This window comes from Pogona vitticeps, chromosome 1 (genome assembly GCF_051106095.1).
Source record: "Pogona vitticeps strain Pit_001003342236 chromosome 1, PviZW2.1, whole genome shotgun sequence".
NCBI lineage: Eukaryota > Metazoa > Chordata > Lepidosauria > Squamata > Agamidae > Pogona > Pogona vitticeps.
Window position 1 is genome coordinate 77,224,046 of NC_135783.1, and position 18,843 is coordinate 77,242,888.

Here is an 18,843-nt window from a genome sequence, read left to right on the forward strand (position 1 = left end):
GAGTCTTACAGTGATTTTTGTATGTGTTTGTGTGGTTTTTTCCTTCGTCCGGAATGGATTAATTGCATTTCAATGCATTTCAATGGGAAATGGTGCTTCGACTTACGATCATTTCGACTTATGCCCATGTTCTGGAACCAATTAAGTTCGTAAGTTGAGGCACCACTGTATTCTCTTGGCAGGGAGGTTGAAGTGGAGGGGCCAAACTGTGTTCACTTATATTTTTAGAATTTCCAGCAGGGACGGGCTGATTGCCTCTTTCTCAACAACCAGTTCTTCTGTGCTTGCTATGTGTGTATCAGCAAGAAAGCAGAATTTCAAAGCTGTAATTCTTTGGCTCCATTAGAGCATTGAGATGATGAGGTTTTCTCTCTCTTTTGCTGTAAATTAGGGAGAGACCTGGCAAAAAGAGAAAAACTCATCATCTCAATGCTCTGATGGAGCCAAAGAATTTCTTACAGCTTTGAAATTTGTCACTGAGGTGTCTTGTCTCAAAACAGCTTAAATTCATGGGGATGCAGAATTTATTGAGCATTTTCCCCATCCATAGTGTTAACCCTGTTTAAGAACTCAGGAGCAGGCATTTATCCCAGAAGTTTGTCTCTTTCACACAAATTCTGCTTTCTTTCATTGCCAACCATAACCACGGTCTACTGTTATATAGGTCTAGTTTTAATAGTGAGAGTCTGAAGGTAACTTAGTTAAAAAGAGATCAGGATTAGAATTAACTATAATGAATGTGATGGTAAATGCCATATTATGATTAACAATTTAACACTGACAAAGGATGGGAGAGGGAGATTTGAGAAAGGGAAGGTACGAAAAAATATACAAGACTGTAGCCAATCAGGATGATATTTTTAAATAAAAATTATGTGCCAGAAATAATTTCAAATGATATCTTCACCACCTATTAAGGCTCAAATAGTGATTAAAGCAATTCGTTCAAAATTGCATGCCTGTTCACAGCTGGTGTTTTTTCATGATTCAGATATTAGTTCATTGCAATTCAAATATAATCTTTTAGGACATTGTGTGTATCAAATTCATTGGGGAAAAGGTCAGGAGAGAAAGCCAAAGGTAGGAATTGATTTGTTTGTCACTTAGCATTCTATATTACACACTGAAAAAGATTTTGCAGTTGATACATAAATGCAGGATCCCATTTCTAACATGGCAATTATCTTCTGAGGTCTGTCAAAATTGTTTCCAATTGGACTTTGCTCAGGAGGCTTATAAAAACAATCACCAATGCTGGAAAATGGCCTAGGGTTGTTATGTTCAAACATACAGATTTCATTGGTCAGTCAACAGGATCTAAGACTTCTCTTTTTTCTTAGCATTACCATATCCAAGGAGATTCAAATATTTCCATACGAAGTCTTCAAAAGCAAATGAAAAACAAATCTGTCAGGCTGCTTATCTCTAGAACTGTATGCTTGTAAACAAGTCAGCATCAGAAAATCACAGTTGTGTCACCGTCACATCTCAAGTTTATTACATTCACAAATCACAATATTGTACTATAACTGGTGCCTAGCCTGTAACTGCATGCAGATTGGAAGAAAAGATACAATAAAAATGAGATATGATTGTTTAGAAATGCTTATATAGCTAGGTCTCAACAATGGCCAAAATTATGCAGTCCCCTCTTCTAAAGAGTGTTTTTGTGAGGAAAGAAAGGTTGCATCAGAAGACACTGTCCGCCCCACCCCCTTTTTTGTTAAATAAGTCTCCCCAACTAAATGAAACCTATCACTTACACTATATACAGCTTAGAAATTAGTCATAACTTCAATATGCTACTTTTTTACTTAATGGGACAGAATATCAGCAATATATTTAAGCTAATTTAATATCTTCAGTCCAATGTTAAGGAAATTTTACCTGTGTTATTTTTTGTTGCTGCTGCTGTTGATTAGTCGTTACCGTATTTTTCAGTCCATAAGACGCCCCTCTGCATAAGATGCACTTCATTTTTAGGGGAGGAAAACAGGAAAAAAAATATTCTGGCAATTTCAGTCCACTGGGCCCGCGGGGGTGGGGGGAGCCTCGGAAGGGTCCGAGAGTGCCTTCCAGGACCCTTCTGAGGCTCCCCCACCCCACGGGGCCAGCGGGGGTGAAATTGCCAGCTTCCAGGACCTTTCTGAGGCTTTCCAAGCCTCAGAAGGGTCCTGGAAGGTCATGATTTCACCCCCGCTGGCCCTGTGTGTGTGGGGGGGAGCCTTGGAAGGCTCTGATGGCAGAAAGAGAGGAGGAATTAAAGAACCTTGTAATGACGGTGAAAGAGGAGAGTGCAAAAAATGGTCTGAAGCTCAACATCAAAAAAACTAAGAACATGGCCACTGGTCCCATCACCTCCTGGCAAATAGAAGGGGAAGATATGGAGGCAATGAGAGATTTTACTTTCTTGGGCTCCATGATCACTGTAGATGGAGACAGCAGCCACAAAATTAAAAGACGCCTGCTTCTTGGGAGGAAAGCGATGACAAACCATGACAGCATCTTAAAAAGACATCACAATGCCAACAAAAGTCCGAATAGTCAAAGCTATAGTTTTTCCTGTAGTGATATATGGAAATGAGAGCTGGACCATAAAGAAAACTGACCGCCAAAGAATTGATGCCTTTGAACTGTGGTGCTGGAGGAGGCTCTTGAGAGTCCCCTGGACTGCAAAGAGAACAAACCTATCCATTTTGAAGGAAATCAAACCTGAGTGCTCACTGGAAGGACAGATCCTGAAGCTGAGGCTCCAGTACTTTGGCCATCTCATGAGAAGAGAAGACTCCTTGGAAAAGGCCTTGATGTTGGGAAAGTATGAAGGCAAGAGGAGAAGGGGAAAACAGAGGATGAGATGGTTGGACAATGTTATCAAAGCTACCAGAATGAATTTGACACAACTCCGGGAGGCAGTGGAAGATAGGAGGGCCTGGCATGCTCTGGTCCACGGGGTCACGAAGAACTGGACATGACTAAACGACTAGACGATGAGTGCACTGCAGTATAAAAATGCATGAAATGATGGATCGATCGAATGAATGAATGAATGAATGAATGAATGAATGAATGAATGAATGAATGAATGAACGAACGAACAAACGAACGAACGAACTGTGATTTGACTTCAACTATACTGGAACTCTTAATCAACATTTCTATACATGCTATATATCTGAGACCCTTCTTCTCATTGTTTCCTTGGATATTGACTGCCACATTTAGGCATAATGTAAGCACAAGTTTCAGTCAGTTTTCTACTGGTAAGTAAAGATCCCCTGTTTATTTGTTTATTTATTCATCTGATCTAGTCTGGAGACTGACACCTTCTGTTGCATTTCCAAAGGCGTGCTTCAGCATGACAGCAAAAAAGATCCCAAACAGGGTCGGCGCAAGAACATAGCCCGGCTCAACAATCTCTGACACTCTCTCTATAGATGATAAGCTGGATAAACACATTGGCAAACCAGCTACCATGTTCTCTAGACTCACAAAGAGAGTATGGCTCAATAAGAAGCTGACGACATATACCAAGATCCAGGTCTATAGAGCCTGTGTCCTGAGCACACTCCTGTACTGCAGTGAGTCCTGGACCCTTTGTGCACGCCAGGAGAGGAAGCTGGATACATTCCATATGCATTGTCTCCGATAAATTTTTGGTATCACCTGGCAGGACAAAATTCCAAATAAAGTAGTCCTAGAATGAGCTGGAATTTTTGAGCATGTATACATTACTGAAACAGCGACATCTATGTTGGCTTAGACATGTGGTGAGTATGGATGATGATCAGATTCCAAAAGATCTCCTGTATGGAGAATTAGTGCAGGGAAAGCGCCCCAGAGGGAGACCACAGCTGCGATACAAGGATATCTGCAAGCGGGATCTGAAGGCCTTGGAAATGGATCTCAACAGATGGGAAACCTTGACATCTGAGCATTCAGCCTGGAGGCAGGCGGTGTATCACGGCCTCTCCCAATTTGAAGAGACCCTTGTCCAGCAGGCCAAGGCAAAGAGGCAGTCACGAAAGTAGCAAAATCAGGGAGCTAGACGGGGTACAGATTGGATCTGTCTTCGGTGTGGAAGGGATTGTCACTCTCAAATTGGCCTTCTCAGCCACACTAGATCCTGTTCCAAGTCCTCCATACAGAGCACAATATCATAATCTCTTGAGACTGAAGGATGCCTAATCTATTTATTCAATATATCTCCTGCCCATCTAGACCGAAGTCTACTCTGTTGCAATTCTCAGGGGTACACATGTATGTTTGCACTGGCTTGGTGTGTGTGTCCCCCTTCTCCAAATGACATAATGGTTCTTTATATATTGGTGGGGAATAGACCTAAACCTATGGGTTTGTTTATGCCAGAAAACAAGATTTAGATATAGCCGCTTTTAGTTTCCTGAACATTCCCAAACTACAGCTTCACTGATATTATATTTCTTAGGTATTCAAAACGTTTCCATTTGTTTAATAAAAAATAAAATGTTGCCCCTTAAATAACATGTTTAAATACGGTGCTTGATATATATACTGATATAAATAATTTATAAGATAATTGTAATAACATGTGTTGACATTTCCCAAGCAATTATGCCTGATTATCTACTTACACACTTCCTGTGGTAGAGCTGCCATCTGTGAACAAGGAACCATTGGTCCGTTCCATTTGGGCCAGCCTAAAAGAGAAACAGAAATTCAAAAAAGAAAACAAACAAACCAAATTTCACTTAAGTCACTGGTAATTTTAGGCCACTTCAGTATTTTTAGGCAGTTAATACAATGGCGAAAACACCAATTTTTAATGGACTTTATGTTGCTTGTCCTCCTGAACAATCTGGCTGTTTTCCTTGATACACCAGCATGTCAGTGTTTCCATTTTATCTGCTAACGTATCACTGTAATCATTTTTTGTTGCTCCTTCACTATTTATTTCTGTTCTCTTTCTGTCAAACATTTCACATAAGGATTCCTGTTTTCTTCTTTTAATGTGTGGTGCAGCCGGTTTCTCTCATACAAAGATGCCACTAAAATGAAGAATAAAGCTTTGGCTCTTCCCCTTTGCTACCCCCTGAATCGGGGTAATATGAAAACGGTGGCTCTTTGTGTCAGGTTGTAAGTTTCTTTGTGAGAAGTATATACAGTGGTGCCTCGCATAGCGAAGTTAATCTGTTCCGGATTAACCTTCGCTATAGCGAAACATCGCTAAACGGAATTTAAAAAGCCATAGAAACGCATTGAACTTCGTTCAATGCGTTCCTATGGCTTTAAAACTCACCGTTAAGCGATGTTCCTCCATAGCGCTGCCATTTTCGTGCCCTCAGTAAGTGAGGGCAGGGCGCGAAAATGCGGCACGGACCTTCCGGCGGCCATTTTGGAACCGCCGATCAGCTGTTCTCCCCCGCTTCGTTATGCGATATTCGCTAAGCGAATCGCTTAGCGAATATCGCAAAGCGAAAAAACACCATAGGGGCCATCGCTGAGCGAATGCTCCAGCGATGGCCCACAGCCCCTCGTTAAGCGATTTCATCGCTCAGCGAGGCGCTCGTTAAGCGAGGCACCACTGTATAGAGTTATGTTGTGAACTGATAAATCAAAGTGATGGTTTGGACTGTATTTTCCTTTATCTACATATCTGTACAGAAGACCTGCTTCATCTCCTCCATTCCTTGAAGATACAGAGAATAGGGATGCAGCAGAAGGCCTTCTCAATGGGGTAATACCATTATGGAAGTCATTCTTCCGTAATGGAAGGATTGCTGTCCTTCCTGGAGAGTCCTTCACTTATTATTGTCTCTCTTATTTACCAAAATCCTGTTGCTTACCATAGCAAGCTTCACCAGAGTAGGACCATTGAATCAATGGGCATTTGGTGAGTCAACTCCTCTGTAAATTCCCTTAATTCAAATGGGCTACCCTAACTGCAAATTACTTTAAGATAGTAAGTTGCAATTAAAGTAGGCCCATTTAAATCAGTGGAACTTATAAAGGAGTTGACTCACCAAGTATGCATTGGTTTAATGATCTTATGTGATCTACTACATTATGAAACAGGGTTTTAGCCACTATTTATTATTATTTATTATAGTTACACCCTGTATTTTCACTATGAGGTAGTGCTCAAGGCAGATTACAGTAAATTTGTTTTCATGTTAAATTATAGATCTGTGATAACTATTAGTACTTCTGCTAAACTGCTCAGTTTTTTTACAAAGTTAAACTTTTTCACTGTGATTGTTTTGTTTGTTTTTGGTCAGCCACTTTATGGATGCACTAGTTCAAAAGAGGAATAAAAGTCTTTCAATTAAATAAGTAAAGTTATATGCATGCAGAACATGCCAGAGCCATCCAAAAATATTAGCTATTCCACAGTTAATCTGTGAGGACAATACCTCTGCATATATGTTGCCTTACTATCACCTTAGTAGGAATATTTGACAACCTCCTATAAGCATTCATAAATTGACTTATTCCTGGACAGTATAGTATGTCAACATGTAATCCGTGCAGTATGTTCTGCAAAGCAATATCTACAGTAATGTTTTTATTAAAAAATCTTACCTGTTGGCATATTGCTCTATCCTGGAATGTGTGTCATCATGAAACAGCTGAGGTGACTGTGAGGGACTAGCAAAAAAAGTAAGAAAGAAAAAGAAACTGACACCAATTGCTAATGCTTAGAAAAAAGAAAGGTTTATAATATTATAGTATTAAAGAAACAGATTATTGAAACAGGTTGACATATTTCTGTATATATTAACAAACGGGCTCTATTAAGACACCTGTTAATTTACTTAGGGGAAATTGACTGGGAATTTCTCCAGTATCTATCTCACTAAAATAAAAGGAAGCAGAGTTTTGTGAAAACAATGAACACTACTTTAATAGGCACATGCAGAATGAATACATGGTGGACTGAACTCAACAACCTTCTAGGAAAAAAGAATTATAGATACTCACTCATATTGTTCTGGCCACATACTGATAAGTGTGATGGGTCTAGGAAAAAAAAGAGAGAAAGACATGGAGAGAGAGAAGAAAAATGCAAGCAGTTAACAAGCATGCTGTTCAGCCATGGATCCTCTTAAGTATGTTGCTTTAGTAATATCTGAGACAAAGGAAAACAGCCATAACTGAAACTGTAGTGCAACATACTAGAGGCAGGAGACAACCCTTTGAAAAGCAAACACAACTGCCTTAGAACCACATTTTAAAATTATTATTATTATATTACATGCCTATCTGAGAAAAGTTTGGTTTGATTCCAGAATGTAGGTATATCATCCTATTTTGCGTGCATATTGTTGAAAGAAAATCTGAATGGCAGGACATCTAGCAGAGCTCAGAACATCTTAGAGCTACAACACACAGTTCTATCGAATAGAATCCCCTCCTCTGAACACTTCAGTGGTATAGATCTAGTGTTCTCTGCGGACTGCTGTCATTCCTGTCCCTAATCGATTTGCTTTGTTGGAAGAACTGCATGAGGAAAATATAGTTTGGGTTTCAAGGGAGAAAAAAGGAAAGGAGAAAAAGCAGTTTGAGTTTCAAGACAGAAAATGGAAGGAAGGAGAGAAACAGAAGCCAGTTCTGAGCAGAGACACATGGGGAGCAACCTGCAATGAGTAACATGGGGATCCCTTAATCTCAATGCAGGCAAATGGAATTCCTGGGGATCTCATTCCTTCTATGAAAAACAGAATATTGTGATTGTTACTGTAAAAAAAACACCAACTACTTTTTCACAGGCTGCTCAGAATTCATTATTTCCAAGCTCTGGTGTTCAGGATATGTGAATATTATACAGAAGTAATTTCTGCAGTAATGTAATCATTTCCAGAGCCTTTCTATATCTATCTGCTCAAAAGCAAGCCCCTTCAGTGAAGCTACTCAGACGTAAATGAGGATAAGGACTGCAGCCTTCATGATAGAGTTGAATAGCAGACATCATTGGGGTACAATTTAGAGCAAATGTGGGCAACTGTGGCCCTCCAGATGTTCTTGGACTTCAATTCCCATAAGACCTCATACCTGGAAGATAGGAGCTTAATATATATGGAAGACCACAGTTGCCCACCACTGGTTTAGGGAGACCACCAGAAGAAAACATTTGATGAAATTATTCCAGGCTGTAGCCATGTATTCTCCTGTTCCACTGATTTTCTTTAATCTTGTTTCAAACTCAAAGAAATAAATATGTCTTCATTGTCTCAGTGAATGGGAACAGAGTTTTAAAGCATACCCAAGCCACTTTAACCATTCTGAATGGCAACCCAAAATGCTCAGATTTAGATGCATCCTGTCCTTAAAAAAACAACATTATCTACCATGGTTTCTTCATCAGCCATAGCTTATTTTTCTCATACATTTTTTTATTAATCCAGTTTTAATAAACACTAGTATCACTTCCTTTTCACCCTGAACAAAGATACTAATATTTACAGAGCAAGGTATCCTCCCTGCATCTTTCACAATAAAAAATGTATTTGTAATTTAAAAAAAAACCTCAGTGAAGGAAATAACTTGTACGTTTTCAAGACTTACGTCTCCAAATTGTCACCTTCTAGGACTGTTTGCACAGGTAGGTAACCTAGCCGCGGGTGTTTAGCAAAGTATTTCTTGGATCGGAACTTGTTTTTCAACACTTTGGTGAAATCTCGTACATCTTCTCCTGATGTTGTCTGGGGGGAAAAAACCACAGTGAACACCAATTAAATATTTACAATTCTACTGGCATGGAATATTTATAACTGCACTGTCAAATGAAGCTAGTTGCAAAATACAAATGACAATAGTTAAAGATGATGACAATGAACTTTTAAAGCAGGAATGTAAAACAGTAAGGACACAAGAACACCAGTCTAAAAGCACTTTCTTCCTCTGCAATTTGACATAAAAGCCCAACAGTTTTTACATTATACAGCAATTTTAATACACTTTCCAATTTAATAAAGTGATTTGTAACAAAAGTACTGGCAAAAGCCTAAACACTGTCAAATTCCGTTCAAAGGGAAAGATAATTTAATTACAAATATTAAGGAGTATTTTAATCCCTCCAAGTCCTTTATTTTGGGTAAACAGGATTTTAGTTTAAAAGCCTCCTGCTGCTTGATTTTAGACTAGGATTTCAAGCTAAACTGCTTGCCAAGCCCCACAGAAACAAATATAGTAACACATCGATCATATTCCTGGAGCAATTCATCTGATTCTCTATCTGAGGATTATATAACCCTCGTCTATTGTCCTCTTGAAGAAATGCAGCAATGTGTACAGGATATGCCCATGGGATGAGTAACACAAAGGCACATTTGATGCCTGCTGAAGTACATGGCTGTGGCTGGCTTCTGGCCCTTTGACTGGGTTGGCAGCCTTCCTGACAGTGGCATGAACGTTACAACAGCCAATTACATATCACCTTGCGCCCCCGCCCCCAACAAACACATTATTCAAAAGGACAAGCAACAGAGGATGGAGACAGATTTGTATTAGGTGATGTGCAGATTTAGAAAAACAAATATTATACAGTAATTTCAAAAGAAATATAGTATAGGACAATAAACTGCAAAACTGTATCCAAGTAACCTCTGGGTACTCTGTGAGACTGGTATAGCTATTGTTGATGGGCAGTTCCAAGGTCACTCCTCTTCCTTCCTTCTTATGCTTATCTTAAAATGACATTTGGATGGGAAGGTTTTCACCCAAATCACAGGTGGCAATGGTACCAAAGGCATTTTTGCCATCTCTGGAGCTATCAGAACTCCCCCATCATCAAAAATTTTAAAAATATTTTTTATACAAAAGTGGGAAAGTTGCTTTAGGGAAGCCTAGGCTGTAACTCCTCTGAAACAAGGAGCCCTCTTCACCCAGTTTTAGACAAGGTTGTTAAGAGTATCATGGGGAGGGGGTGTCCAAGGGACCCAAGAGTCCAGATAAATATGCTCAATGACAGTGAGTTTCAAAGTGGAGATAAAACTAAGAGGATGACTCGGGTCTTTGGCCTGTCCCTCTCAGTCCAACTATGTCCATGATGGTTCCCTTCACCTTCTCCGATGAGTGTAAGGAGCCCTACCTGTGTCCATTGGCTTAGGACCTCACACCTTGGGGGCCAGCTGGTGCTGCTTGCAATGCCAGCAGTGCCTCTATGTTGCAGTGGGGTAATCCAGTGAGGGTGCTGGCTGCTGGTCTTGTAATTGTAGCACCAAGGCATCATGTGCCAGTTCACCACCACATGGAGGGTTTTCTTCTTGGGTTCCAAAGGAAGCCACTTCAGAGCATCTTCCCACTCCTTATGTTCCTCTGTGTTTTGTCCTCCTGAGCTGCTGAGAATGGGACCTTTTCTGCTACTGCCTCTCACCCATTTATCCCCTCTCTGCCAGCCTTCACGGTAATGCCCAAGCCTCCCTAAGGAGCACTTAGCACTCAGTCAGAGAGTTTGACCTTTGCACTCAGGTAATTCCCAAAATGTCAGCAGTGTGTAGCGCAAGCCCCTTGAACAAGTTTGACCTTAAAAGAACATTTTACTTTTACCCAGTACTTTGCAAGTACAGACACATGGGCTTTGTGACTCCTTAGAACTCACAACAGCTCAGTTAGGTAGGACTCTTAAAGACAGCTAGTTTGTGGCCGTCTCCACCTCCTGGATTTAGTCAAACCCTGTTGTCTAAGAGACCAGTCCTTTTGTAAGAATTTTTATAATTATTTTTCATTAGAAAAATAGAGTTTCATAGAATCAGTTTATATTACTCAAGCTTTAGCATAAATAACATATTCAAAGATCATTACAGTTAAATTAAATTACTAATCCCCATTGAAATGATAAACACTACTAAGATGGGCCAAGGTGGGCTAACCCCACCTCCTTCCTTCTCTCCACTTGCATTCTTTCTCCTTCAAGCCACATACTCAGACCATCAAGTTCTTTTTCTCTCACATCATCATGGAATAGAACTCCAGAACAGAACTTCGTTCACATAACCCATTGTCCATTTTCTACATTCTCTAACTCTTCCCTTCCTCTTGACTCTTCATGGCTGTTAACCAATTAGTCTCATGGGGCTCTAACACCTTCCTTCTTTCTCAATTCCCATGGAAGTCCAGGTGTTTTATATCTTCTCCAATTAGCTTGGAATGTTGAGTCTTCCACAGGCTCCTTTGTTCGGCCTTCAGCTTTATCTCGAACCACACTGTGCCGGTCTTCACAAAAACACTCTCATGGCACTTAGAAAAACACATTCCAATGTCTCTCAAATCATCTTCACACAGAACCTGTCCGACTCCATCTTACATTTCTCTGACCACATATCCCATACTGCTTCAACTCCACAACACTCTCAACTATGGATAAGTGCTTTTCATCTCCAATAGATACCCTACTTTGCTTGCACCCTACATCTGATCTGCCCCCTCATGTGACTCCCCTCACCAGTGGTATGTGGCTTTCTTGCTGAAGCCCATGTCAAAGGTTCTGGGACTTTTGGAAAGTCTTTTTCTCTTAATGAGATATACTGTATGCTTCATCTCTGAGGGCAGAAGCTCTGGGTTTCAGTAGGAAGCTGAGATGACCCAGGCACAAGGTACAATGAGAAGTGGAAGGTGGGCTTCCAGTTCTCTGCTGCAGTCATCTTTAAAATAAAAAATAAAAAAATTGACATTTCCCCAAAGATAGACATACGTATCTCTCATGTAGCTTACTTACTGACAATACAAACATTGAAATTTTCATATGTTGCCATTTTGTATTCCATCCTTTTGCCTTTGGTACTGACATCAATGGAATGTGTCCCCTGAGAACATCTCTTGAAATTCCACTTCAGCCCTGGAACTGAAAGAAGTTCCTGCCCTTGAACTTGACAGAGCTGGTGTTTCTATGTACTGAACTTGTGCAGCAGTGTTCAGAAATGTGCAGCCTTCCAGACGCTGGTGGACAGAGGTTCCCACTCATCCTAGCCAACATAGATAGTGGAAGGAATGGTAGAGGTACAGTCCAAAATCTGGAGGGACACACATTCCTTATCCCTGTTGCAGAAACCCACTAAGTCAGACTGCAAAGGATTTTGCATTAGAAAAAAACAAATCCATGGTGATGCAGAAAGGACACAAGAGGAAATAAGAATACTTTAACCATTGATGTGATACATATTGGAAATCAAAAGATATCTTGGTTGTTGACTGTGTTTGGCTTCTAACTCCTGAAGAAGTTCCATTACATGTGCGATTGCACAGCTATTTATGAAACACCTGCATTGAATCTATTCCTCTGAAGTTGGCACTTGTCCTTGTGTGGGCTCCAAATAATTCAGGAAAGTTTTGAGATTGGTTTATTGGTTTTTAAGGTGCTGTGTGGACAAAATCCATTTCACTTTGCTTGACTTATTGCTCCATTTGTTTCTAGCCATACACTGAAAACTGCTGAAGCCGACCTTTTTTCGATTCCATAATTTCCCTTATAGGCTCGAAACTAGAAGAGGGCTTTTTAATGCATCCCTGCCAGGAAGTTCAGTCATGTTTGCTGAGCTCCACTGTGTTGGAACAACTGAAGAGTTGAATATCTGTAAAAATGTATTTAAGCAAGGCTTTCCCACTGTTCTGAAACCTGAGCAGTAAACAGACTTTTAAACAAGTGCTTGCAATTGTTCTATGCTCATTCACTTATAGCAGAGGTAGGGGTGGACTTGCAGACCTCCAGATGCTGTTTGGCTGCAACTCCTATCAATCCTAGCCAGCAGTCCAACATCTGGCAGATGATAAATGGCCTACCCCCTATATAGGTGAATGACAAACCATGCAAGCTGTGCAAGTCAGGTGTCTTGCAGCACAGTTCAACACTTTTAAGAAGTATTTTGCTGTTAACACAATGTTCCTATAGTTATCAGACACGTTTGTAGACACACACTTAAATACAATTTCCTTGTTAAACTCTGGCTTCCACCGCCATTTAGTTTCTATAGAATCCAAATTATTTAGATCAAAAAAGAAACAATAATTGTTATAGGCTGAATTACCCTATTCTTGTTGTTGTTGTTGGTGGTGGTGCTGCTGGGGTGTGCAATCAAGTTGCTTCCAACTCATGAGGACCCTATGAATGAGCAATCTCCAAAAGGTCTTATCCTCAACAGCTCAGCTCAGCTCCTGCAAACTCAAGCCTGTGTTACCTTTATGGAGTCAATCCATCTCGTATTTGGTCTTCCTCTTTCCCTGCTGCCTTTCACCTTTCCCAGCATTATTGTCTTTTCCAGAGAATCTTGCCTTCTCATTATGTGCCAAAAGGAGGACAGCCTCAGTTTCAACATTTTTACTTCCAGAGCTAGTTTAGCTTTGATTTGATCTAGGACACACTTGATCATCGTTCTGGCAGCCCAGGGTATTCCCAAAGCTCTCTTCAGTCTTTTCTTTCTTTTTCTACTCAATGTTGTTTCCTGTCAGCTTTCTTTACTGTCCACCTTTCTCACCTGTACATGGTGATCAGGAATACAAGAGTGTGGATGATCTTGGTCTTGATGTCCAGTGAAACATCCTTAAACTTGATTTTTTTCTAATTCCCTTATTGTTGCCATTCCAAGGCAGTTTTCTTCTGATTTCTAGGCTGCAGTTTCCATTTAGATTGATAGTTGAACCAAAGTATACAAAATACCCTATGGCAACCTAAATTCTTATAAAGGTTGCTGACCTTTCATTTTAAAAATATCAATCATATATAAAGTTTGAATATCCAGCTTTGATTAAGAATTTTTTAAAAAATACTTGATCTTTGAACAATTGCCCAAAGCTTAGAAAATGAAAATTCAGCGAGTTGTAACTAATATTAGCTGTTTGGATCACAATCTGAACCTTTCTTGAATAATGATGTACTTGTAAGCTTTCTCATGAAGCTGTCCAAATAATTGATGCAGTTAGAACTTGAACATGTCTCTGAATTGATGTTGTCAGTCCTGTTATTAATTCACCTGTTTAGCTTTTCTAATTCTTCCAAGCTGTTGTGCCAAATTAGAGCATTGTCTTCTGTTTTAGAGCTAGAGATGGATGGGGTGGGGTGGCAGGAGCAGAATCATCACATTGTTGTGATGTTGGCAGATTTTACATGGACATGCTGCAATGGTCTTCATTTGTCTATGAAATATCTATTAAGTGTGATAACAGATGTTGATCCCATTTCACCCAATGAAAGAAGAAAATGAGGATAAAATGTGGTGTTTACGGTGCTGAGATACTGTAGAATAACAAAGTTGGAAGGGATTCCAGGGGTCATTAAATGCAGCCCCCAACCAATGCAAGAAAATCACAGCTACAATGTCCCACGTTACGTCTTAAAACCTGCAATGAACATTAAGTCTACCACCTTCCAAAGCAGACTATTCCACTATAACATATGTTTTAGTTCAGGAAGTTCATAATGTTTAGATGAAATTTTCCTTCTTCTTCTTTGAGTTCTTTAATAATAATAATAATAATAATAATAATAATAATAATAATAATAATAATAATAATAATAATAATAATAATAATAATAATAATAATAATAATAATAATAATAATAATAATAATAATAATAATAATGTACCATTAAGTCAATTCTGACTTATGGTGACCCTTCCCAGGGCGTTCTGGATGATAGAGAATATACAGAAGTGGTCTACCATTACCTTCTGGGGGCGCCTTGGGGCTGTGCAGCTTGTCCAAGGCTGCTCTACTTACAAGAGGCACAGCAGGAAATCAAACTCCCAATGTCTGGCTCCTTAGCCAGATATCCAAACCACTGAACTATCTAGGCAGCTTTGACTTCATTAGTTTGGGTATTATTCCATGGAGCCACCAAAAGTAAGCTTGCTCCTTCTTCCATATGACAACCCTTCAAATACTGAAGAGAGTTATCACATAATTGTCTTCTCTTCTTAAACTCTTCCAAATGTTCACCATGGGGCTTTATTTCCAGACCTTTTGCTATCTTGATTCTCTTCTGGATGTGTTCCAGCTTGATAACCTTATTAAGCTGTAATACTCAGAATTGGACACCGTGGTTCAGATGTGGTCTGATTAAAACACAATGGAATGGTACTAAAACTTTTCAGGTTTATCTTATAAGGAATCCTCCTACAGATGTTGGTATACAGTATAACATATCTAATGTAATCAGAACACATATTTTATGAACATCCTGAAATTGGATTCAACTTATTGACAGAAGTTGTGAAGTTCCTGGCTTGAGATCTCCAGGAAGTGCTGCCAAGAAAACCCTACACACTGAGACAATAGGTCAAATGTATCACTACCAGCCTGGTATAATAAGCCTGCCCAGAGAAAGAAGTACATCTTTGTGGATTTTACATAAATTGGTGTTTGGGATTTAGAACTAAGAAAGAATGCATAATCCTATCGTGAAAGATAGAAAGGCTTTTTGCAGGGGTCTAAGATCATTTTGATGCTGGGTTCTGTTTCTAAAACAGAGGCACATGTAATCGAGACACACATCCTCTAATTATCTATAAATCTCCAATAATCTCTCATAATTATGTCTGCTCCCTATGACAATACTGCCCCCTTCATCAACTGGTTGGGTAATTACATTTTCATCACTAAAAGTGCTGCTAAGCTTTCATCACTGAATTTACTGTCCTCTCAGTCTTATTCCAAAGCTTATTGTGTTTGAGCTCTAAGTATGATGTAACGTTGTGCATACCTCCTCGGGAGAAGGCACCACTATATTGAATGTGATTTCTTCTATTAAACACTTAATTAGGACTTCAGTCTAACACTTTAGAATCAGTTTTCAGGGAACTGACATGGATGAACCTATTACACTAGGCACAATAGGAGAATGGGGAAAGCAAGGATATATATTGCTACTTAACAGACATCTGCATTTTACATTTTTCAAACAATATCCTTAATTCCACACAAGAGGAGAATTTCATATGCTGTCTGTGATGTGGCTATGTAGCTGCTTTTCAGTCTAAAAGCTAAAGACCCTAGTCTCCATGATAATGTACAAACCCCAGGGATATGCCCGAAGGAAGCCTTGGAACTGCAGCTTAGGCCCTTAAGCCAAAGCCCATTTTCATCCTTTGTTGAACAGAATGCTATTTTTGAGACACATTTGGGAAAAATGAGAGATGCTCTTTTTGATGGCTGCTGCTTCCAGGCTTTGAAAGCCCTTGATAATGAAATCCAGGCTAGTTCCATCTGTATTGTCTTTAACCAGCAGACAAGAATGATTTTATTCAGAGGCGCTTTTGGCAACTGAGTGGATGTGCTGCTAAAGCAGATTTTACAATTCGTGGGTTCTGCTATTTTTTAAAACAATTTGTTTTTATTGTTTTTACTCAATGTCTACAAAATAGATATGTTTTAAACGGATGAATGTTAATCTCTTAATTAGAAGACTGTTAATTTTGTTTGCATTTTATTGTTACCTGCCTTGAGTGTGTTTTTTTTAGTGGAAAGGCTACATACAATTCCAAATGAATTTGTAGCTCATAATGGGAAATCCCCAAAGCAAACACTAGTAGAGTGTTAAAATTAGGGTGGACACAATCATATATAAACTTAATGAACAGTTTTACAAAGGAATCAAAACATGACAAGATATTAACAAAATATCATGTCACCAAGGTTCCCACTCATGTCCTTTGTGGAAGTAGTATTTCATACCTTTGATCATTTACAAGTACTGTATGTACAGGTGTTTTTATTCCCCCACCAAACAATCACACACACACACACACGTGCACAACACTCCTTATGTATGATATGTAATTGAAGTATCAACTGTCTGTCACACCAACACATTTATTATTTATTTTTTTTATTTATTTATTTAATTTATATGCCGCCCACTCTACCCAAAGGTCTCTGGGCGGCTCTATGATAGATTAAGAATTAAAACTATGCTTCTTGTAATTTTATAGTGTTGTTGTCATTATTTCTGTTCCCTCTACATTTAACTTTCTTTCAAAATAAGTTTCATGAAAAAATGAAAAGTTTTATAAATACAATTAATACAATTAATATTTCATTTCCAATGGATTATTGCAAATAAACAGCAGTGATTTTTATAGATTATATATCAGTGAACAAAATAGAGAACATTATGAGGAATAAGTTTTTAAAAAACAATAGAAAATGTCAGGTCATAAGTACTCACTGGTATGCAATACTCCACCATTGGATAATGTAACTTATGACCCTTTGCTGTACGACCAGAAAAGAAACAGCTCTGGCAGACATCATAGTTGAAATGTTTCAGGCTCCGATACCTGGAAATACAGAGGGGAAAAATAAGTGACCTTCTCTCTGAAAAAGCCTTAGAAACATTGTAGCCAGTCTTCATAGACCTTGTAGCTTGATGTAAAATTTTGTAGGGTCTTGATGACATTTAGCAGGATCTTGTCCACCTCAGAGGGATCTTAACACAGAGAAGAGGGGTGGAGAAGTTCGCTTTCGACAGTGCAGTTACAAACACATTTATTTGAATCCAATCCACTTTGTTTGCCTATAATTGTATTACACTGAATTTATGATAACATTACTGAATCAGGTTTTGCGACATACCTGATACTAGTAATATGTAAAGGAGCCCAAAAGAATAGGAAGAGAGACTTTCTATTTATTTATCCAACATCAAATTTCAGTCGTAAGAATTACAAAGAGTTCATGGCTGAAGAAACAAAGTACAATCACAGTACACACTTGGTTGTTACAGGAACTGCACAATTGATTGGCAACTGAATTGGGTTATCCTCATTGCCTGAGCATAATGCCCAGCAAATTTGTACAGGTGGGACTTTACATTATGCAAAGACAAACAGAATTCTGGCCATTTTTCAAAAGGTCCACATCTAGTTTTAGCATTTGAAACAGCAAACTGAATTGAAGGTGATCTGGATCACTGTCAAGGAACTCCAGTGAAAGTGCTCACTGGTAAAGAGCAAATGTTTGATTATTTATTGGCCAGCAAAAACTAGATGCTGTGCAAGCCACCAATTATAGAAACTGGCATTCAGATCTAGTTTGGGAAACTAAGGGTGCTAAAAGATGACTGTACCGGTCCATGCCTGATCATGCCAAAAATGGCTGCTTTAATGAGAGTGATCTCCCATAAAGTGATTCTTCAATCTGCCAGGCAATCACTCCAGCCTAGATGCAAAAAGAAGTAAACTTATAGCCGGATCCAAAAAATCCAGCTTGGGTATATATTGGGTTTGGACCTGAGTGCTTTTCCCTGCACCTCGCATGACTTTGGGACACAGACTGCACCAGACCGCTCTGGTGATCTATTTCCCCATAAGATCACACCCTACTAGAGATAGGGATGAATTTTCTTTAAAAAATCACAATTTGTTGTGATTTGTGATTCATCAAGGTTAACAAATCAACAAATACAAATGTATGAATATTCTCCAATGAATCAATTCATTGGGGAAGAGCCCAGGGATGGGGGATGGTTTGGGTCAAGCTTTCCCCCTCTTGCTATGCAAAGGCAGCAGAGCTTGGCGATCACTTTGGTATCTTTCCCCCTCTCTCTATGCCCCCGCCGGGTATAGCAAGAGGGTGAAGCCCGACCCAAGCGGTCACTCACCCCCACTGCCTTTGCAAAGGCAATGGAGCCGGGCAATGACTTTGGCCTCTCCCCCCCTTTCCCCTCTGGGCATAGCAAGAGGGGAAAGCCTGACCCAAGCTGTCACCCACCCCTGCTGCCTTTGCAAAGGGAATGGAGCCAGGTGATCACTTTGGTCTCTTTTCCACCCTCACTCTTTCCCCTCTCTATGTTCCCGCCGGCATAGCACGAGGGGGAAAGGCCGACCCAAGCCATCATCCACCCCTGCTGCCTTTGCAAAGGCAGTGGCGTTGGGT

General features: G+C 39.6%; 1 protein-coding gene across 9 annotated transcripts in view; it reads right to left on the reverse strand.

Annotated features, from left to right (window-relative positions):
* Positions 1-18,843, reverse strand: part of UTRN (utrophin) — a 431,410-nt gene that overhangs the window by 25,583 nt on the left and 386,984 nt on the right. For all 9 annotated transcript variants that reach the window (XM_078383278.1, XM_072995753.2, XM_078383279.1 and 6 more), the window contains 5 exons: positions 17,135-17,246; positions 8,542-8,678; positions 6,958-6,996; positions 6,559-6,624; positions 4,611-4,676 (listed from right to left, as the gene is read on the reverse strand). In XM_078383278.1, coding sequence (XP_078239404.1) covers positions 4,611-4,676; positions 6,559-6,624; positions 6,958-6,996; positions 8,542-8,678; positions 17,135-17,246 — 420 coding nt within the window. The remainder of the gene's footprint in view (positions 1-4,610; positions 4,677-6,558; positions 6,625-6,957; positions 6,997-8,541; positions 8,679-17,134; positions 17,247-18,843) is intronic.